At 51.8% G+C, this 22,177-nt stretch overlaps 1 protein-coding gene across 1 annotated transcript in view; it reads right to left on the reverse strand.

The window, feature by feature from the left end:
* Positions 1 to 83: 83 nt before the first annotated feature.
* The window catches only part of fgfr3 (fibroblast growth factor receptor 3), a 23,688-nt gene continuing 1,594 nt past the window's right edge, over positions 84 to 22,177 (reverse strand). The window contains 17 exon segments of the mRNA XM_067243344.1: positions 84 to 1,820; positions 2,192 to 2,297; positions 2,679 to 2,816; positions 4,637 to 4,707; positions 4,844 to 4,966; positions 5,091 to 5,287; positions 5,482 to 5,592; positions 5,736 to 5,857; positions 6,079 to 6,227; positions 7,555 to 7,736; positions 9,810 to 9,954; positions 11,582 to 11,772; positions 11,972 to 12,095; positions 15,775 to 15,947; positions 18,235 to 18,288; positions 20,978 to 21,221; positions 21,223 to 21,254. Coding sequence (XP_067099445.1) covers positions 1,653 to 1,820; positions 2,192 to 2,297; positions 2,679 to 2,816; positions 4,637 to 4,707; positions 4,844 to 4,966; positions 5,091 to 5,287; positions 5,482 to 5,592; positions 5,736 to 5,857; positions 6,079 to 6,227; positions 7,555 to 7,736; positions 9,810 to 9,954; positions 11,582 to 11,772; positions 11,972 to 12,095; positions 15,775 to 15,947; positions 18,235 to 18,288; positions 20,978 to 21,221; positions 21,223 to 21,254 — 2,330 coding nt within the window. The 3' untranslated portion in view covers positions 84 to 1,652.

A 22,177-nucleotide genomic window follows, 5' to 3' on the forward strand; every position in this document is an offset into this window, starting at 1 on the left:
GCTAGAGGGCTGTCTGGGGTCAGCCAGAGGGCTGTCTGGGGTCAGCTAGAGGGCTGTCTGGGATCAGCTAGAGGGCTGTCTGGGGTCAGCTAGAGGGCTGTCTGGGGTCAGCCAGAGGGCTGTCTGGGATCAGCTAGAGGGCTGTCTGGGGTCAGCTAGAGGGCTGTCTGGGGTCAGCTAGAGGGCTGTCTGGGGTCAGCCAGAGGGCTGTCTGGGGTCAGCTAGAGGGCTGTCTGGGGTCAGCTAGAGGGCTGTCTGGGGTCAGCCAGAGGGCTGTCTGGGGTCAGCTAGAGGGCTGTCTGGGGTCAGCCAGAGGGCTGCATATTCAGGGAATCTGCCAATCCCATAATCCGCTCCTGCCCTCCCGGCCCCACATGACTCTGTTCCACCACAGAGCAGGATGGCTTCGCATAACACCACTCCTACATAAATACAATTAAGACTGATTTGGCACATTCTTGATTAACTATGCTGTAGCATCATTTAGCACTTTTTCAACATTTTGTTCTTAAAATCGTCACCCTGTGTTGGCACATGACTTACAGACAGACAAACAGATAGACAGGCAGACAGACAGACAGGCAGACAAGCAGACAGACACATGATGAACACTATTATCACGATGCAGTTACTGCTTTAGCAGAGATTTGCTACGTGATGGATGGACCACCTAGAAAGTCTTCATTCATATCAGCCCCACAGAGGGACATTAACTGCACATTAACTTTTTAAACAAGGTGAACACTCAATCCCATCCTTTACTTTCATGATGTAAATCTGGGTTTTTGCTTGTCTGCATGTTCCCTACATTCTCTTGACTGTAAACAAAATATGGATTAAAAACCAGAGAAGTGAAATCAACCAGATGTGAAAACAATAATGCTGTTCTGCTGTAAAATAAGTTACAAAATTGAAATAAAAATCTTTGCATACATTACAAAACTTCTAAACTGTGTTTCTCAAACTTTAGAAACACATGTTAAGTCTATAAATATCTTTACAAATATACATGTTAATCAATCAAATAAACCCTTTCTATCAATTTAAATGAATAAATGTTTACATGATCAAGACAGTGTATTCTAGATTGCAATGCTTTGATTCTACAACGTTTACATTTTTTTTCATTTTAAGCACATGGCTGTTTTGCCAGCAATATGATACATATTTGCATTTATATATTTACAAATAAAAACATTTTAGATGCATATAAAACCCCCAATGCTAAGAGTCACTCCTATCAACAACCTTGACTAAAACACTGGTCTCTGTTCCAGGAAGACAGAAGCTTCGGCTGTGCTGAGGAGGGGGTGAGATCAGAGTGTCATCGGAAGAACTTGGTTTCTGGCTCTGCTGGTACAGTGCACGTTAGCAGTGTTGTCCAGTGCCCGTGGTCTGGTCCTCTCTTTTCTATAGGCACAGATGGTTTCTCCCTATACTCTGTCAATACCAAAACACTGGCCAAGTACAAAAATATAATCTTTGATGAAGAAAAAAAAAAGAAAGAAAAAAACATCCTTCAAATGATCAGACTCTTCCTCCGCCCAGTTGGCAGGGCTGGCATGAGGAGGAGACTGGGGAGTATTGCTGCCATGTGGCGAGGAGGAGGTGGGGAGCAGATCCTGACCACCACCCACCCCCCCTCCCGGAGTTTAAGTCCGGACGACCCCGTTAGTCTGGTGCTGCTTGGGCAGGCAGGGGTGGTCAGGGAGGGGGTCGGGGGCAAACACAGAGTCATCCCCCGAGGAGGAGCAGGTGCTGCTGGAGTCCTGGCAGGCTGGGGAGTACTGCTCGAATGGCACGGACAGATCCAGGTACTCCTGTGGGGGGGGGGGGGGGGGGTTTAGTACACATGGTAGCATCACCTGGTAGCATCCTCTATCACGACACCTGGTAGCTTCACCTTATGGTCAGGGTGAAGACGAAGGGGTAAGAGTGAGGGTGAGAGTAGGGGGTGAGGGTAAGGAGGTGAGGGTTAGGGGTAGGGGTGAGAGTGAGAGTAGGGGCCGAGGGTGAGGGTGAGAGTAGGGGATGAGGGTAAGGAGGTGAGGGTTAGGGGTAGGGGTGAGAGTAGGGGGCCGAGGGTGAGCGTGAGAGTAGGGGATGAGGGTAAGGAGGTGAGGGTTAGGGGTAAAGGGTGAGAGTAGGGGGCGGAGGGTGAGCGTGAGGTTCAGGGGGGAGGAGAGCTCACGTCTGTGGTGGTCATGGTGAGCACGCGGTCCTGGTCCTCCACCAGGTGTCTGAAGGTGGGTCTCTGGGAGGGGACAGCGTGCCAGCACTCCCTCATGATCATGTACCTGCGCAGGGCACACAGCATTCACAATAATACATTTGATTCAAGGCGCCTTTCTCGGCACTCAAGGACACCGTACAGGGGTACACAAGACATTAAAAGCAGCAAAAAAAATAATAAAGCAGCAAAATAAAGAATTACTACATAACTACTGCTACACAGCATTACTACTGCTATACAGCATTACTACAACTAAGTATAGCCTACTGTATAGTTTTAATACTGCTATGTAGCACTGCCACAACTGTACAGTATTACTATAAATAAGTAGAAAGTACCACTAGTACAGTACTACTACAACTAGTAGTGTTACTATTATTATTAATTATACAGTATATTACTGTATATTACTTTACTGTATATTACTACTGTGTATTTGACGTACAGTTCGTGGGTGCAGTTGGCAGGCTTGTCCATGCGATGCCCCTCCTTCAGTAGCTTGAAGAGCTCCTCCACTGGGATTCCTGGGTAGGGAGACCCCCCCAGGGTGAAGATCTCCCACAGCAGCACTCCATACGACCACCTGGGGATCAGCTGCACTGTTAGCACACTGCAAGGCTAGCTCACACCAGCAACACTGTTAACTGTTAGCACACTGCGAGGCTAGCTCACACCAGCAACACTGTTAGCACACTGCAAGGCTAGCTCACACCAGCAACACTGTTAGCACACTGCGAGGCTAGCTCACACCAGCAACACTGTTAGCACACTGCGAGGCTAGCTCACACCAGCAACACTGTTAGCACACTGCGAGGCTAGCTCACACCAGCAACACTGTTAGCACACTGCGAGGCTAGCTCACACCAGCAACACTGTTAGCACACTGCGAGGCTATAGCTCACAATAGACCGCCTATGTGGTGTGGTGAGCGTGCACACATCCATGGTGTACTGACCTGTGCTCAGCCATCCCTCCCTCCCTCCCTCCCTCCCTCCCTCCCTCCCTCCCTCCCTCCCTCCCTCCCTCCCTCCCTCCCTCCCTCCCTCCCTCCCTCCCTCCCTCCCTCCCTCCCTCCCTCCTCCCTCTCTCTCTCTCTCTCTCTCTCTCTCTCTCTCTCTCTCTCTCTCTCTCTCTCTCTCTCTCTCTCTCTCTCTCTTTCTCTCTCTCTAACAGAACATTCCAGCAGTGTGCTGGTGATTTTTGCTAAGTAGCTGAGTAAACAGAGGAGGGCTGTTAAACTGGCCTGCTATTGTTTGGCCCTCCACAATCTGCCACCCCCCCTCAACCCCCCTCAGCAAGAATAATCTAATTATCCATGCTCCTGTCCAGAGGGTGAAAACCTGGCGCTACTTATACACACACACACACACACACACATGCACGGACCCACACACACACGTACACACATGCACGGAAACACACACATACACCCACATGCACGTACACACAGCTATACAAAGACACACAGACGAATGTGTATGTTGTCTCAGTAGCAGTTCATCATGGTTGAGTGTGAGTAGAGGGTGAGCAGTTCAACTCTGCCTCTACTTTGCTGCCTCAGTGTGCTCTGCTTCTGCCTCCACTCTGCTGCCCCAGTATGCACTGCCTCTATATCCTGGTCTGCCTCAGCATGCATCAACTTTTTCATCAGGCAAATCTGGTACCTTGTTCCTGGCACCTAGTACCTCCATCTAGTTTCCAAACTGCCTGACGCAATACCAAACCGACAAACCGGCAGTTTCAAGCAGCTTTGCAATGACGACTAGCTACATTTTTCTGGAGGTACTATCTGCGGTGCAAAACAAAATACCTGAAACGAGTCATGCATTGGAAAAGCAGCTTGAGTCTGATGCCTGAGAGCTACTGTATTTCTCCCTTTCTCTGTAATGCCGCTTGACATTTCTACCAGTATAAACCCCTGCTTTCTCCCCATCTCCCCCTGCCTCTCTCATCCCTCACCCAAACTCCTTACCCCGAATCTCACCCTAAACCCCTTGCCTACAATTTATCGTGACAAATATGGGAGCAATCACATCCAAATGGACCTTGGAAAAAGCTTGTTTGAGCCTTTGAAATATTCTCGAAATGTCTTTAGGAATAAAGACTGGGAGTAATGGTACAGCAAGGATTTACTGATAGCACAAGGAGAGGATGGAGGCCTGTAATCCATCTCTCTCTCTCTCTGTGTTGTCACGCACAAAGATTACAGTACAAACAGCGTCTGGAATGTTGTGCTGATATACAAAGAGCCCAGGATTATCATCCAGCACAGATGAGAGCCAGCGGAGATAACCAGGGACGAGGAGGGAACGCGATAAATCCATATTCACACGCACAGCTCCGTGTTTGATGCTAACGTGTTCTGCCTGCGTGGCTGTGAAACGCAGAGGGGCGGGAACTCACACGTCGCTCTGGTGGGTGTACACCCTGTCGAACAGCGCCTCGGGGGCCATCCACTTCACAGGCAGACGACCCTGCGGACACACAACAGCAGCGTCAGCACAACCTGCCCAAGAGACCAGGCCGGGCCGGGCCAGACCAGACCAGGTACTGAGACTCAAGGTAGTGAGGTGGTCTGTGTCTGTGAGTGGAGGTTGGGTGGACACTCACGTTGGTGGTCTTCTTGTAGTAGTCTATGTTGTGCACGTCTCTGGCCAAGCCGAAGTCAGCGATTTTCATGATGTTGTCCTCCGTCACCAGAACGTTCCTGGCCGCCAGGTCTCTATGGATACACTAATGACATCCAACACAGACGTGTCAGCAGACTTCTCTACCGAGTGGTGGTCCAGGTGAGTGTTCAGTTACTCTCTTAAAGGTGTGTGTTGGTGCATGTGTGTGTGTGTGTGTGTGTGTATACCTTCTGCGAGGCCAGGTATTCCATTCCCCGGGCCACCTGGTAGGCGCAGGAGACCAGGTCCTTGAAGGTGAGCTGCTCCTCAGGAATCTTGCAGGTGTCGAAGGAGTAGGAGTAGTCCATACCAGGGGGGCGGCGGGCACGCAGGTATTCCCTCAGGTTCCCCTTGGAGGCGTACTCCACCAGCACATACAGTGGTCCTGTACACACACACACACACACACACACATACACACACATACACCGGTTACACACTGATATACACACACCAGTTTCACACTGGTACCTACAGGGCCCTGCACACCTACACACACCCACATCCCCCCCCACACACACAGACACGCACCCCCCCCCCCCCCCCCACGCACACACACACTTCAGCCCATCAGCTCACCGTCCTGTGTGCACGCCCCCAGCAGGTTAATGATATTCTTGTGCTTCCCAATCATCTTCATCATCTCCATCTCCGATACCAGATCTGACAGGTCCTTATCACTAGCATCATCTGGGGAGAGGGCCGAATGTGAAAGAGAGAGAAGAACAGTCACATTGAAGAAGGCTCTGATACTTAAGATCTTTAACCATTGCTACAGTAAATAGTTAGCCTGGCCTCCTGGCCCGGCACTGACTCTAGGCGTCCTGACAAACCTTTCAGCATCTTCACAGCAACAGTGAGCGGCTTGTTGGGTTTCTCCTTGTCGATGCCGATGGCCTCGGCCATCACCACCTGGCCGAAGCAGCCCTCCCCCAGAGGCTTGCCCAGGGTCAGCCTGCAACACAGCAGCTCAGGCTCGCTCACCACGCTCATGGCTTATTTATTTAGCGGACACTTTTACCCAAAGTGTCATACAAATACCAAACGCTGCGTCAATCACCAAGTCATTCAACACACAAACACCCAGCCATGCTCTCTGCTGCATCGAATGAGCTCTCCAAGCTCTCCGACTGCAGCAGAGTGGTTCTGGAGGGGTTGTGCAGCAGACCTTCTCACCTGCTTCTGGAGAACTCCCACTTTGGGTCGGAGGGAAGCTCCAGCTCTGAGACATGGGCCAGCATTGGCCCATCACTGGAAGACAGGCGGGCGATGCGGACCAATGGGGTGTTGGAATTCATGGAGGAGTTGGACTCCAAGGACACCTGCTTGGGTGCAAAACACAGACTGTTCTAGTTCCTGAAGAGAACTCAGACTGTTCTAGTTCCTGAAGAGAACCCAGACTGTTCGAGTTCCTGAAGAGAACATGTAGAGAGACGGGGACAGAGAGAGGTATGAAAGAAAGCAATGAAAAAGGAGCAGAGAGAGGGAGGGAGTGAGGGATGAAAAAGGAACAGAGAGAGGGAGGGAGTGAGGGATGAAAAAGGAACAGAGAGAGGGAGGGAGTGAGGGATGAAAAAGGATCAGAAAGAGGGAGGGAGTGAGGGATGAGAGACAGCAGGCTACTGGTATACTGTCTGGTTCTTTCCATTGGCATAAAGTCCATGAAGAATAGACCACTTAGTCCACAACAGCAGAGTGTTTCTCTTGGAGCTGGGGTGTCGCTAGGGGCAGGAGAGTGACACCTCAACAGGGAGTGATAAGGGAGGAGGGGTGCGGAGGGGGCTGTGGGAGGTCGAGAAGATGCAGCTATTCATCAGTGAGCTCTGTCTCTACTAGTCAGTTCTGGAGGCATCTACAACTCTGACTCCATTAATCATCCAGCTGTGGGGCGGGGGAATGTCCAACATGATGAAGAGCTTGCTCTGTTGTTGTCAACCAGGTCTCCATCTTCTATGTCCAGAAGGTTCTGGAAACGGACATGTCCACTCACACCCCCTCATGTATGCTACCCCCCCCCCCCCCCCCCCCCTCCCTGTCTTCTCTACTGGGGTGACAGGAAAACGCAGGAGAAAAACTCCAGATGGGATTTCAGGGAGATGAAAGTCAGATCTGACAACATACCAACTGCTTTTATGCTACATTTAGTCAGAGTTATGAAAGCCTTCCCAAGGCACGAAGGAATTAGGTGAAACAAGGACCTGGGTATGAACTGTTACGGCCATACAAGTCATGAAACACGTTTCACACTGACCTCAGCACAGGGTGCATGCTGAGCATGAGTGTGCATCTCTCCTTGTGTATCTCTCAGTGTGTATCTCTCAGTGTGTATCTCTCCGTGTGTATCTCTCCTTGTGTATCTCTCAGTGTGTATCTCTCAGTGTGTATATCTCAGTGTGTAAACTCATACTATTGCTGAAAGTTAAATGATGATTGCATCAAATAAGTTATCTCATCACTGCATAGGAGGCAGAGAAAGGGAGAGAGAGAGAGGAAGAGAGAGAGGGAGAGAGAGGAAGAGAGAGAGGGAGAGAGAGGAAGAGAGAGAGAGAGAGAGAGAGAGAGAGAGAGAGAGAGAGAGGGAGAGAGAGAGGGAGAGAGAGGGAGAGGAAGGAAGATAATGTTTGAAGGAACCTTGTATCTACTTTCTGTTACCTGTCTCTTGAGGGGGAACTTGGAGAGCTTCTGTACAGGCGGGGTGGGCGGGGTCTTCTGGGTGGCCATCCTCATGCGACACAGGATGATGATGACCACGGCCAGGATGAAGAGCACGCAGCCCGTCACGTAGATCAGGATGTCGGCGTAGTCATCCTCCCTGTCTGGGTCCTCATCCGGGGCTGGGGGGAGGAGGGGGGAGGAGAGGGGGGGGGGGGGAGGGGAGGAGGGCGAGGGCGAGGGGGTGGGGGGGGGGGGGGGGGAACAGGTTTGGCTCACTTGCTATCATCATTGTTCTGAGCTCGATCAGATTAGCCAGAGGTCCGTGTGGATTGAAACCATGATAAAGAGTGGAAAAGTTACATTTGGCTTAGTCAGTCGGCACCGTAGGAAGTCTGACTGTTCTGAGAGGCTTCCCTCACTGCAAACAATAATAAGGTACACTGGAGTTGGCAAAGCTTGTGCTTTCAGTTGGAAAGTCTTCAATTATGTAATCACTGCTTTCTCCTGTAGGTAAATATAATGAAACTGTGGTGCACCTCTCTCTAGAGAGACACACACATGAAACATCAACAGATTTAAAGCTTTCTTCTGAGCTGGTTAACAGACTTACAAATAAAGAACAATGGCGTGCTAACAGCTAACAACACTGGCTCAGAGGCAGACTGGCAGGGAGTAGTAATCCAGTCTGACAGACAGAACTGCTGTTCAGGGTAATCCAGCAGATTGAATAAAATACACATCCTACAGAATTTTGGTAATATATGATTCTATTTTGGGTTTATGTATGGTTTCAATACACCTTGATCCAATGGCATGACAATCAGAAGGATTAGAGGAGTGATTATAGAGCCCAGAGAAGCAGAGGAGAGAGGTGTGTACCTGGCACTAGAGAGAGAAGGAGAGAGTGAGAGAGAAAGGTGTGTACCTGGCACTAGAGAGAGAAGGAGAGAGAGAGAGAGAGAGAGAGAGAGAGATGAGAGAGGAGAGAGAGAGAGAGAGAGAGAGAGAGAGAGAGAAGAGAGAGAGATGTGTACTTGGCAGCGTAGAGAGACGGAGAGAGAGAAAGAGACAGAGTGAGAGAGGTGTGTACCTGGCAGCACAGTCAGCCAGGCAGAATGGTGAGTAAAGCCTATTGAGTTCCCCGCTAGACAGGTGTACTGGCCTGCGTCCTCGAGGGACACATTGGTCAGGAAGAGAACCTCTAGCTCCTTATCAGTAGTGTTGATACCAGCAGTCTGTAGAGAGAGGGGCAGGAGACATGGGGGAGACGGGGGAGAGAGACAGGGGAGAGACAGGGAAGAGATTTCATATACCCAAAGTTCCAGTCGGAATCACCACCACCAACACCTGGAGCAGGAGAGGAAGAAGGGCAGGGCACGTGGGTGGCGCTCCATGTGCCCCCCCCCCCCCCCTTATATGACATCACCACCACCTGAGAAGTGACACCCAAACAGAGAGGTCCCTCCACCAGAACGACTCACACCAGATCACCACTGTCACCACACTGGGAGAGGGGCTGGGGCTGGGGCTGAGGCTGAGGCTGGAGCTGGGGTGAGGCCTCTGTGGCCTGGGCGGGAGGGGGGGGGGGGGGGGGGGGGGGGGGGCTGGAGGACATCCATGGCTGGTTCTCACAGCTCAGTAATGAACAGTGACATCCAGCCAAAGCCATGAATCACATGCTGCAGTCCTTCATGTAGAGGTAGACTAATATGGCTGCACAATGGGAGAAATCAATACCACTCTGCGTGTCCCTGTGTATCTGTGTGTGTCTGTGTATGTGTGTGTACGTGTGCGTGTGTGTGTTTGAGGGCAGACATTGGAAGTTCCTGCAGTAATTAGAGGCGTTATATTGTGTTTTGTATTGATCTGACAAGAAGGCAGGGGAAGGTAAATGGATGGGACATGCTAGCAAACTCACACACTTCTAGTCTCAGACGCTGTCCAAAATAGGACTCCTTATCCAGCCAACCAGCCAGCCAGCTAGCCAGCCAGCCAGCCAGCCAGCCAGCCAGCCAGCCAGCCAACCTGTTAGCCAGCCAGCCAGCCAACCAGATATGGCAACCTGCCAGCCAAAAACCTAGCCTACCAGCTAGCCAGCCAACCTGCAGTCAGCCAGCCAGCCAGTCAGCCAACCAGCCAGCCAATACGCCAGCCAGCCAGCCCGCCCGCCCACCAGCCAGCCAGCCTGGGAACACAAGGCACTGTGAGCAGTGCAGGACAACAGAGGAGGGATCTCAGACAGTGAGTTTTACCTGGTTGGTAGATCTTTAGCCAGAAGGCATTTTCTGACTTTCCTACAAAATTAGATGCTCGACACCAGTACTTCCCAGCGTCTCTCTCAGTCACATTGTACAGAGTCAACTGATCATGAGCCTCAGTCTCCCCACTCACAAGACTCTGCAAAGGAGGTTAAATAGCACAGTGAGCTGTGCTACGGACTGGTAGCACGCATGCTGTAGTCACACGCACACTCACACCAACACACAATATACAAGCACACACACGCAATATACAAACACACCCACACATACAAGCACACATCTACACACACACAGACAGTATTCAAACACACACATACACACACACACACACACACAGACCCACACCATGTACAAACGCTCACACACACACACACACACACACACATGTTACAGAGCATAATGATCCCACGCAAGGATGAAACATGACAGGAATGATGATCACATCTAAATCCAGTTCAATACTGATGCATGTCCAGAGGTGGCCAGGTAGAGTCAGCAGAACACTGAGGAGGAGAGGAGGGGCGAGCGTCGTCCTGCAGGGGAACTGCAGCCTCTCTCTGCTCTCTGGCCTCGACACACATGCTTCACACTTTCCATTCATCTACATGTTATTCATACATTTCTTCAAAAAACATCCCCCCCCAAACATTTTGTTCCACTTACCCACCCCCCGCTCCCGTCTCCCTGCTCCTCCCCCCTCCTCCCCCTCCTCCCCCTCCTCCCCCCTCCCCCTCCTCCCCCCTCCTCCCCTCCTCTGTCCCTCTACCCACTCCCTCTCCCTGCTCCTCCCCTCCTCCTATACCACACACGAGACAGGGCCTCAGAGGGCTGTGGTGAAGCATCTCACTAAATACTGTTTCAATTATGTGGGAGTTCGAAAATAGAGTGTGGAGCCGCGGTCTGGGCACCCGACGCTCTCTCTCTCTCTCTCTCTCTCTCTCTCTCTCTCTCTCTCTCTCTCCCTCTCTTCTCCTCTCTCTTTCTCCTTTCTCTCATTCTGCACGCTCACTCTCTACTCTCTGTCTTTGTCTCTGTCTCTCTCCTCTCTCTTCTCCCCCCCCCCTCCTCTCTCTCTCTCTCTCTCTCTCTCTCTCTCTCTCTCTCTCTCGCCCTGCTGACTCTGCCCTTCGCCGCGTTCCTTCACTCCCCTCAGTTTTTCCATGGTTTTTCTCGGGTGCCTCGTCCCTCCTCCTCCTCCTCTCCCCTCCCCTCCTCCCCTACTCCGTCTTCAGACGGCGGCAGCAGCAGATGAGAGGCGGCGAGGCTGAGGAGGCGCTTAGCAAGCCGTCCCTGCCGCCACCACAGCAGTTAACTTAGCCCAAACCAGATGTTTACTGTTACTCCCTCGCTCCACAAAGAAAGACCAAATAAAAAAGCGAGACTTCTTTATTTCGATGGGAGTCTTCCTTGCTCAAATAAAATCGTTTATTTTTTTTAACGTGTGGCTGGGTTAGGGGGTGTAGTCCCTGCAGAGGAATGCTTTCTAGGCTGATCTGTTCTAGAACACCGATCTGCTCTGTTCTCGAACACCAATCTGTTCTGTTCTAGAACACCAGTCTGCTGTGTTCTACAACACCAGTCCTCTCTACCAGCCCCTCACAGTCTCAGTTCTCAGCAACAGAACAACATAGACCGACTGTCTCAGTCCTCGTCCATCCTGGAGCGGAGGGTGACAGACATCCCCAATGGCCACTGCCCTGACCAGGCAGAGAGAGTGGGCGGGTCTGAAGAGGCTTTAGGCTGGAGGTCGTGGCCACACCCACCTTGATGACGTTGACGTAGGGTGCTCCGTTGAGCCCAAAGCGACTGCCGTTCACCTCGATGTGCTTCAGCCACTGGATGTGGGGCTGGGCGTCGCTGTACACCTTGCAGTGGAACTCCACGTCCCTGCCCAGAAACACCGTCTGATTGGCTGGCAGGCCTGCCTGGAGGATGGGCCTGTGGGGGGCACGTTCTGATTGGGCCAGAATAAAAAGTTCATATAAATGGTTGAATCATTGTTTCATTTATATTGGATAAGCCTCTCTCGCTGTCTGTGCAATTTCTGAGCTCCAGAGCTGTTCCAACCCCCCCCCCCTCCCAGCAACCCCCCCCCCCCCCCTGCCTCCAGGCCCCCCTCTCCCCTCCAGCCCCCCTCCAGCCCCCCTCCTCACCCAGGACGTCCAGCTGGTAGGTGTAGTTGATGCTGCCCAGCTTGTTGTGCACCACGCAGGTGTAGTTGCCCGTGTCGGAGGGCACGGCACTCTCCATCACCAGACTCCACTGCTGGTGCCTCAGCTGCAGGGGGGGGCAGGGAGGAGGGTTAGAACGGGCTTGATGCTCAATGTGTGCGTGGGCGGAGATGAAAGAGAGGAGAGAGAGAGAATCAGGGAAGGAGAGGGCAGAGGGACGCAGAGAGGGAGGGAAGGAGGGAATGAGAGACTTTAGGGAAAGAGGAAAGGAGAGAGGGATGTTACAGTCAGGGTGTGGGGTGTGGGATTAGATCACAACAGCCCTAACAGAAAGGTCATGACCCCTAGGTGCTGCTAAACCACAACAGACAGAATCCCCGAGAACAGGTTAGCCTCTTCCTGAAAGATGCTGATTGGATAGCTCAGTGGAGAGGTGGGGGCTACTGCCACCTTCCAGCTGCTGACCCCTGCTGTGAACGTCACATATTTGGGGACAGGAAGTGATGTCAGCAGGCTTTCAGCATGGAACAGTTCACCTCACCAACTCTGGAAACAGACCAGGAGCTCCTGGTGTTTTTACAAACTTTTAACATTTACCTAAAGTCACTGGCCAGTCACCCTTATAATGTGTGTCATTGTGGAGAAAGAGGAACACACTCTCTCTCTTTCTCTCTCTGTTTCTCTCGCTCACACACTTTCTGTCTCCACCTCTGTCTTACTCTCCCTCTCTTGGATGCCCAAGTGGAAAATAATGGACCAATGTAAATATTATGCCTCAGTGTTTTTTTTGTTGCAGTTGCATGGTAACATAGGCCAGGCTCAGCACATGCCTCAGCCTGCTGGCAACCCCCCACCCCTCTTCCCTCCTCCTCCTCCTTTCTTCCTCTTCTCTGCCCCTCCCTTCACCCCCCCCCCCCCCACTTCTTCTCCTGTCCCCACAGCCTCCCTTCCCTGGAGCCCCTCCCCCCAGCCCCCCGCACACGAGTCAAACTGGAGTCAGAGAGCGTTCTCAGAAGCAACAGGAGGGCCTTGTGCTGTGGTAATGCTTCCCAGTGTTGGTGTGTGTGTGTGTGTGTGTGTCTGCGGGCATGTGTATGTGCTGGAGAACCTGCGTGTGTGTGAGTGAGTGTGTGTGAGTGAAGCCAAAAATCTGAAAGAAGGCAATATTCTGGGACTCTTTGTAGTGCACAGCCCATAACTCAACATGAGCACCATGTAACTAGGACGTATAACTAAAGTAAATAAAGTAGAGACCTAAGGGTAACTCAGCAATGTTTTAATCCTAAATCTCCAGTCCATGGATGTCACTTGCCTCCACCTCTACAAACCCTTGTGGAATCAGCAGCCCACGTCTCTGAAAGTGATAATCCCAGCCCCTCCGATCCCGACAGATTCCAAACAGCATTAACTTATTAAGGAGCTTACTCTCCCGCAGGGGGGTGGGGGTGGGTGGGGGTGGGGGTGGGGGGCAGAACAGGGAGCGAGGCCAGGGGACCCTAGCCCCCCTCTAGACACAGGCAGCTCTGTTCTCTTCCTGAGGCAGGACCTCTCCAGCCAGCTCGCCAGATCCAGCCTGACCCGTACCAGGATGTATGCACTTCAGCAAACACTTTCACTCAAAGCGGCATACAAGGGGGATTTGAATACGCAATCTCTTTACCTGCAGATAAATGATCTATCTAGTGCTCTACCACTGAGCTATACCCATCCACATGCTCTACCACTGAGCTATACCCATCCACATGCTCTACCACTGAGCTATACCCATCCACATGCTCTACCACTGAGCTATACCCATCCACATGCTCTACCACTGAGCTATACCCATCCATATGCTCTACCACTGAGCTATACCCATCCACATGCTCTACCACTGAGCTATACCCATCCACATGCTCTACCACTGAGCTATACACATCCATATGCTCTACCACTGAGCTATACCCATCCACATGCTCTACCACTGAGCTATACCCATCCATATGCTCTACCACTGAGCTATACCCATCCACATGCTCTACCACTGAGCTATACCCATCCACATGCTCTACCACTGAGCTATACTGACTAATGGTGACTTCCACGGAGACAGGAAACAGGTATATATGACCTTCTCATTGAGTCATTCTCTTCTCTACTGATTCTCTGCAGTATTTTCTATAAACACTATTTGTTGCTTTGAATAAAAGCAACAACTACTAAACGAATAAGATGACAAATGTGATTATACTTACTGTGCATATGGATTATTATAAATATGTGTAAATATGGATTAAACATATGTATGGATTTGACTGTATATGGAAACAGGGAGGTTGAACTGTGGAGAACGTGATATACAAATAAAATGTGAAAATAATAAACTTCTGAAGTGAAACTGTGCCTACAGAAAGTCACAACTAATCAGGCAATCCACAAAGAGAATGCAGTGTCAAAAAAGTGCTTAAAGTATTAGAACATAACAGTTTTAATCCAGTTTAAGCTTGACTTGGACACCAAAGTGAAAAGTCAGTGAAACGTCTGAGACAGTGCTGACGGCAAGGATCACACAATAATGACTCTGTCAAGGATTGTCTAACTGGTTCCGCCGCAGTTTAGCATGAAGACAAAACAGCCGTCGTGAGAGACAGGGCCGGTCTGAGACAGGCTGGGACCTCAGGGGCTGGGGACACTCCCCCCCCCCCCTCTCCCCACCTCACCCCCCTCATCCTCCCCCAGACTCCCTCCTCCTCCCCGCACCAACTCCCCCTGTGAGATGCTAGATGCCCTGGGGTGCAGTGCTAACTCCCCCCCCAGCTAACTCCAGTAAACTGAACACATGAATCTGAAACCGCTCTGTGGGACCACACTGAGCTGAGGAGTGTGAACAATCAGGGAGGCAGGAGAGGCACAGCAGTCAGGGAGGCAGGGGAGGCACACAGCAGTCAGGGAGGCAGGGGAGGCACAGCAGTCAGGGAGGCAGGGGAGGCACAGCAGTCAGGGAGGCAGGGGAGGCACACAGCAGCCACACCATCAACAACAAGGGAGAGTCACAAACGATTCCGTCACATAGCACAGAATCAGCCCTTTTCAGGCACGGCGATAGAGACTTTAAAAGGCCATTGTGAAGCTGTCAGGGGGCAGACACACTCCTCCAGGGCCGCTGCCCCACCCTCCACCCCGCTGTGGAGGGTGGGGCAGCGGCATGTCAGAGGCCAGACACCCCCCACACACCTCACCCCAAGGTCAACCGTGGGCGTGGGGATAGGATAATGTTTTTAACTGGGCCGTAGAGAGAGAGAGAGGGGGGGGGAGTAGCTTTACAGGCAGCTCCACATTCTGGGAGATGTCTTTATAAAGCTTCAGCACAGCGGAGACACGGAGTCGGAGACGGACAGAAAGAGAGAGGGGGTAGAAAGAGGGGGGGAGGCAGAGGGAGATAGAGGCATAGAGAGAGAGAGAGAGAGAGAGAGAGAGAGAGAGAGAGAGAGAGAGAGAGAGAGAGAGAGAGAGAGAAGGAGGCAGAGGGAGACAAATATATAGAGAGGTAGGGAGAGGGGGTTGAGAGGTTAAGGGAGAAAGAGAGATAGAGAGCGAGCGAGGCAGAGGGAGACAGAGCGGTAGAGAGGGAGCTTTGGCAATGTTTGCAACTTCATTTTAATGCCCATGAAGCCTTTTCTGGACCGCACCGAGAGATAGAGGAGGAGAGGGGGCGGCAGAGGGAGACCGTGAGAGAAAGGGGGAAGAGGAGGAGCGATAGAGAGTGGGCCGAGTGAGAGCGGGCCTGTGGAGGGGTCAGGACCCACCTTGATGCCCCCCATCCGCAGCTCCCCTCTGAACTCCCGCCCGTTCTTCAGCCAGTGGATGGCGGGCGTGGGGTTCCCTGCCGCCGCACAGCGGAACTTGACCGTGTTGGCTGCAGGGATGGCCAGCAGCTTCTTCTCCATGCGTTCTGGTTTGGTCCAGTAGGGCGCCTCTGCTGGAGGGGCAGAGCAGAGCGGTCAGTGCTGCTGGTGCTTCATGGAAACATGTTACATTAAAGCTAAAGTAACGACTACGTAATTACATAACACTTTACAGTAAGGTGACATGGACTACCTTGTAGTTACATTGCAACACTTTACATCAAGGTTAACCATGTAACTACAAAGCAATACCAAGAGAAACAACATAGAAACTGTTTGGAGCTGCAGAGAGACAGGGTTGACTGGACATCATTGTTCTCTCTGGGGGTGTGGAGGGTTGAAGCGGGGCACGGCATGGCAGTCAGAAACTGGAGGTGTGTGTGTGTGTGTGTTCTTGTGTGTTCAAAAAGTGAACTGCCTCTATCTTGTCAGTGACAGAAACACAGCACATGTTGCAAAGGAACAGCTGAGGGCTGGTCTGGTACTCCCCTGTTAGCTAAGAAGAACCAGCTGACACACAAACTCAAACACACACACACAAACTCTCTCACACACACACACACACACACACACACACACACACACACACACACACACACACACACACACACACACACACACACACACACACACACACACACACCAACAACAGATTGACCAAATGTGTGGTCTTCCTTCGCTTGATTCAAAATAGCCCCCCACCCCCATCTCCACTGACACCCCCTTTCAGTCGCCCAGTTCTGCAGGTCCTGCCCCCTCTCCGCAGGCCTCGCCCCCCTCTCCGCAGGCCCCGCCCCCCTCCCCACAGTTCCCGCCCCCCATCTCTACGGACACCCCCCACAGGAACTAGCTCTGCAGATAACCCCCCTCCAGTTAGCTATATTACCCCTCATCGAGGCAGTTAGTTGGATTACTCATCCTTCACTGGGGCAGTTAACTGTATTACCCCTTATTGGGGCAGTTAGCAGTATAACTCCTCCTTCACTGGGGCAGTTAGCTCCATCTGGGCTGGGGAGTGGGGGGCAGGACATCCCTCTGCTCAGCTGCCAGGGTAAACATACTTGCATAGCTCTGGAGCACAGCACAGATTACAGCCTGTTAACATTCCTGCTCCTGCTTTCAGACAAGTCCTGCAGACATCTGAAGACCCCCTATACCCCTACAAACCCCCCCCCCCCCCAGACCCCCTACGGACCCCTACAGACCCCCTCCAAGACCCCCCAGACCTCCTAGACCACTACAGACCCCTCCAGATACCCCCCCAGACACCTACACACACTCTCTGAACCCCCTAGACCACTACACCCCCCCTCCTCCTGGCGAAGGAGTCTGGGAACCATCACCTTGCTGTGCTCTTACGTTACACATGCCACACACATACACACACACGCATGAGAGAGAGAGGGGGAAAGGGAGACAGATAGAAAGAGAGGGAGAGGGAGAAGAAGAGAAATGGAGAGAGAGAAAGAGAGGGGGAGAGAAAGAGAGGGAGAGATAGAGAGAAAGAAAGAGAGAGAAAGAGAGAAATGGGGCGAGGAATAGAGAGAGAGGGAGATAGAGAAAAGGGGAGAGGAAGAGAGAAAAGGGGAGAGAAAGGGGGAGAGGGAGAGAGAGAGGGAGTGAAAAGTAGGGAGGGGTGGACACTCAGTGGTATGAGCTCATGTGAGCAGCAGTCTGTCCCACTGAGGGCTTCATTAGCCTGCTGACTAACCCCTGCACGACTCTCCTGCTGAAACTCTCCTCCTCCTCCCTCTCCCTCTCCCTCCTCCTCCCCTCCCTCCTCATGTCCATCTCCTCCATAATCTCCCTCTCCTCCTCCGGTCCGCTCCCTCTCCCTCTCTGCTCCTATACCCCTCACCCTCTCCTCCTCGCCACCTCACATCTGTCTCTCCCCCCTCCCTCCCTGTCTCTCCCTCCTCCGTACCTCCGGTGTGGGACTGTCCCAGGGTGTATGTGGAGTCATTAGCCCAGGATTAGCAGACATAAGCAGCCGAGAGGTTTAGAATATGTGGTCTAATCCCTCTTCTCAGCTGGGAAATAGAAGCTTAGTCATGAGGTAGACGTTCATCCACACATAAACCCTCTGTCCCAGAGGCCGGCCTCCACGCTGCCCCACAGACCAAACACTCCACCTGGTTCAAAGACTCCGTTTGTATTCCGCGAGAAGTAAGATGAGCCCTGTTCCTTGAGAATGAGACTGAACGCGAGTCACAGAGTCGAAGAGAGAACCCCTCCTTCAGAGCAGGAAGGCGGCCTCTTCGCGCAGCTGCGCCATGGGGCCCAGTGAGCTGTCTCGCAATGATGCGTAATGACGACATGAGAAATGAAGGAATGAAATGAAGGACACACCGTTTCCAGTACCTGCGTCTTCTGTGTCCCCATCATAGTCTTCATCATCTCCAGACGCCAGAGAATCTGGAGAGAGGCAAGGAGAGCTTTAATAGCAGGAACACGGACAGCTACCAAAGCACTGCAGCACAGACAGACAGCTACCAAAGCACTGTCAGGTACATAGACAGCTACCACAGCACTGTCAGGTACATAGACAGCTACCACAGCACTGTCAGGTACATAGACAGCTACCACAGCACTGTCAGGTACACAGACAGCTACCACAGCACTGTCAGGTACATAGACAGCTACCACAGCACTGTCAGGTACATAGACAGCTACCACAGCACTGTCAGGTACATAGACAGCTACCACAGCACTGTCAGGTACACAGACAGCTACCACAGCACTGTCAGGTACATAGACAGCTACCACAGCACTGTCAGGTACATAGACAGCTACCACAGCACTGTCAGGTACATAGACAGCTACCACAGCACTGTCAGGTACATAGACAGCTACCACAGCACTGTCAGGTACATAGACAGCTACCACAGCACTGTCAGGTACACAGACAGCTACCACAGCACTGTCAGGTACATAGACAGCTACCACAGCACTGTCAGGTACATAGACAGCTACCACAGCACTGTCAGGTACATAGACAGCTACCACAGCACTGTCAGGTACATAGACAGCTACCACAGCACTGTCAGGTACATAGACAGCTACCACAGCACTGTCAGGTACATAGACAGCTACCACAGCACTGTCAGGTACATAGACAGCTACCACAGCACTGTCAGGTACATAGACAGCTACCACAGCACTGTCAGGTACACAGACAGCTACCACAGCACTGTCAGGTACATAGACAGCTACCACAGCACTGTCAGGTACATAGACAGCTACCACAGCACTGTCAGGTACATAGACAGCTACCACAGCACTGTCAGGTACATAGACAGCTACCACAGCACTGTCAGGTACACAGACAGCTACCACAGCACTGTCAGGTACATAGACAGCTACCACAGCACTGTCAGGTACATAGACAGCTACCACAGCACTGCCGCACATTGATGGACGAGAACGAGCACACACTTCTGAAAAGCTGATTTAGAATGAGGGTTTCTTTCAGGAACTGCCTCAACAGAACAACAACTGCGGCAGGAACACGACAACTAGGTGAGAATCAAATGGTGTGTTCCCTAGCAAGCAAGCACGCACACACACACTTACACCCCCCCCCCCCAAGTCAGTTCACACTGACTGCGACCACTGAGAGCCCATGAATGACTCTACAGTTCTCGTCAGCGTTGCAGTGGCTAGATTGTTACACAAACATTTCCACAGCCATTAGAAACCTTATTACTGCTGAAGCATTCCCATAATGCACCTCTCCACACACACGTTCTCCACCCTTGACCACCTCCATCTTGTTTGCAGACGGCAGTATGCTGCTGCACCACACAAGTGCTTCACAATGACATGACCTTGTTTCAGGTTGAGTCCAGGAGGCTTGGTTAAGGCTCCCTCCCCACTCTGCTGCACCACCGTGGGACTCCCGGCAGCCCTGTCCACCCTACAAGGTTCACATGCAGGAGTGAGGACCCAGCTTCACTGTGAACTGAGTGTAAAGAGTGGCACAGACAGAGACAACTCTCTGTGACATGATTCTATTGCAGTCTCACTCAATAAAGGAGTCAGGTGGCTGAGCGGTGAGGGAATCGGGCTAGTAATCCGAAGGTTGCCAGTTCGATTCCCGGTCAAGCCAACTGACGTTGTGTCCTTGGGCAAGGCACTTCACCCTACTTGCCTCGGGGGAATGTCCCTGTACTTACTGTAAGTCGCTCTGGATAAGAGCGTCTGCTAAATGACTAATGTAAATAAAAGACTCTAAAACTTTACATTTTGCATGTTAATCATGTATCTAAAGCAACAAACCTATTGATAAACGATACTGTGTTTGAATACTATTTACTAGACTCAACTTAAAGCCCTGTACTGTGTTCTAGACTCTCAAATCCACTGGCTCCTTCAACACCACACATTGACTAAACCACTTTTCAATAGCAGTGTGTGTATGTGTGTGTCCAGCTCTGTTCTGACGCGCAGCAAACACGTGTGCTCCAGAGAACTCTCTCATTCCTGGCCACCCATCTGTTTCCAATGACGAAGCGTTTCAAGATAATTGCTTTGTAATTAGTTGTCAATAACAAGCTCAGCTGGTGTCCATGAGTCAGACCCGAGCTACCGTTTACACCCCTGTGACCCCCAGGCCCCCCTCCCCCATCTCCAACCCCCTTCCCCCCCAACCCACTACCCCAGCCCCCAGATCCCAGCCCACTAACCCAGCTTCAGTTTGGGCTTTCTCGGAACAAATAGACCTTCTGTCGAAGACGGTGGAGTGTTCAGGTCAACACATCTCTGGTTCTCTGACCAACAGGACCAGACAAGCCTCTCTGAGAACGCTCCCGAGGCAAAACCTATCCCAGCTGTGAGACAGTGACGCAGAGAGAGAGGCAGAGAGAGAGGTGGAGAGAGAGGCGGAGAGAGAGGCAGAGAGAGAGGCAGAGAGAGAGGCAGAGAGAGAGGCAGAGAGAGATAGGGGTATAGAGAGGCAGAGAGAGATAGGGGTACAGAGAGGCAGAGAGAGAAACCGAAAGACATGTAGAGAGAGAGAGAGTGGAGGAACAGAGGACGGACAGAGAGGAGGAATGGAGGGAACAGACTGACAGAGTTTGCCATGGGAACCACCGTTGTACCTCACCTGTCACTCTGAGGGTGTAGTTGCTGAGTAAGACGTTGCCGTGGGCGTTGCCGTGGGCGAGCCTGCATGAGTACACGCCAGCGTCCGCGTACGAGACGTTGATGATGCGCAACACGTGCTGGCGCAGACTCGTGCGGTTGCTAGGCAACACCACGGCGCCGTCCTTGAACCAGACAATTGGCTGCGTGGGGCTGTCAGGGTCACATGACAGCTCCAGGACTTCCCCCAGCGCCCCGACCACGTCCCTCCAGGAAGGCCGTTTCGCTGGACACAGAGTCTGCACAAACAGAACAAAGAAGAAGCTGAAATATATTCACCTGGACACAAACAAACTGTCCTTTTACTCTCTCCATTCCTCCCTCCTCTCTTCCTGCCTCTCCCCTCCTCTGTCCATGGAGAGAGGAGGGGAGAGGAGAGGAGCTGAGAGGAGAGGAAGAGATGAGAGCAGAGGAGATGAGAGGAGCTGAGAGGAGAGGAGATGAAGAGATGAGAGGAGAGCAGAAGAGAGGCGTGGAGCTGAGAGGAGAAGTTCGAGTCAGATCTCTGTCAGACACACTCCAGACAAGACAATCTTGGAGGGGAATGCATTATAAGTAGTATGAATTATAGATAGGCTTCTTTCAGTGAGCCTGTTACTCGGGGCAACAATGACATACACAACACACACTCCACTACACAGACACACAGTCACAACACACACAGAGCAAAGAGCAAAGACAGAGCTGCATAGTATTTCTCACACACAACATACGTAAATTCCAAACAGATCTTTGAAATACAATCTGATGTTAAATATGCCGTCAACATGGCCGTCTGGCCTCTTACTAACCTGCCGTGTGCCTCAGATATTTATAGTCTACGTTCACAGAAAGCCCATTCAGGAAAACACAGCAGCCGAGCGTTCAAACCTGCATGAGTTACCATGCCCCTCCATGCTCTCCTCCTCAGAGAGAGAGAGAGAGAGAGAGAGAGAGAGAGAGGAGAGAGAGAGAGAGAGAGAGAGAGGGAGAGAGAGAGAGAGAGAGAGAGAGAGAGAGAGAGAGGAGAGAGAGAGAGAGAGAGAGAGAGAGAGAGAGAGAGAGAGAGAGAGAGAGAGGAGAGAGAGAGAGAGAGAGAGAGAGAGAGAGAGAGAGAGAGAGAGAGAGAGAGAACAGCTCTTAGAATACCCTGAAACATGTCACATGTGGGGAGCTGGACTTT

Source organism: Osmerus mordax, chromosome 9, assembly GCF_038355195.1.
Source record: "Osmerus mordax isolate fOsmMor3 chromosome 9, fOsmMor3.pri, whole genome shotgun sequence".
NCBI classification, from domain to species: Eukaryota; Metazoa; Chordata; class Actinopteri; order Osmeriformes; family Osmeridae; genus Osmerus; species Osmerus mordax.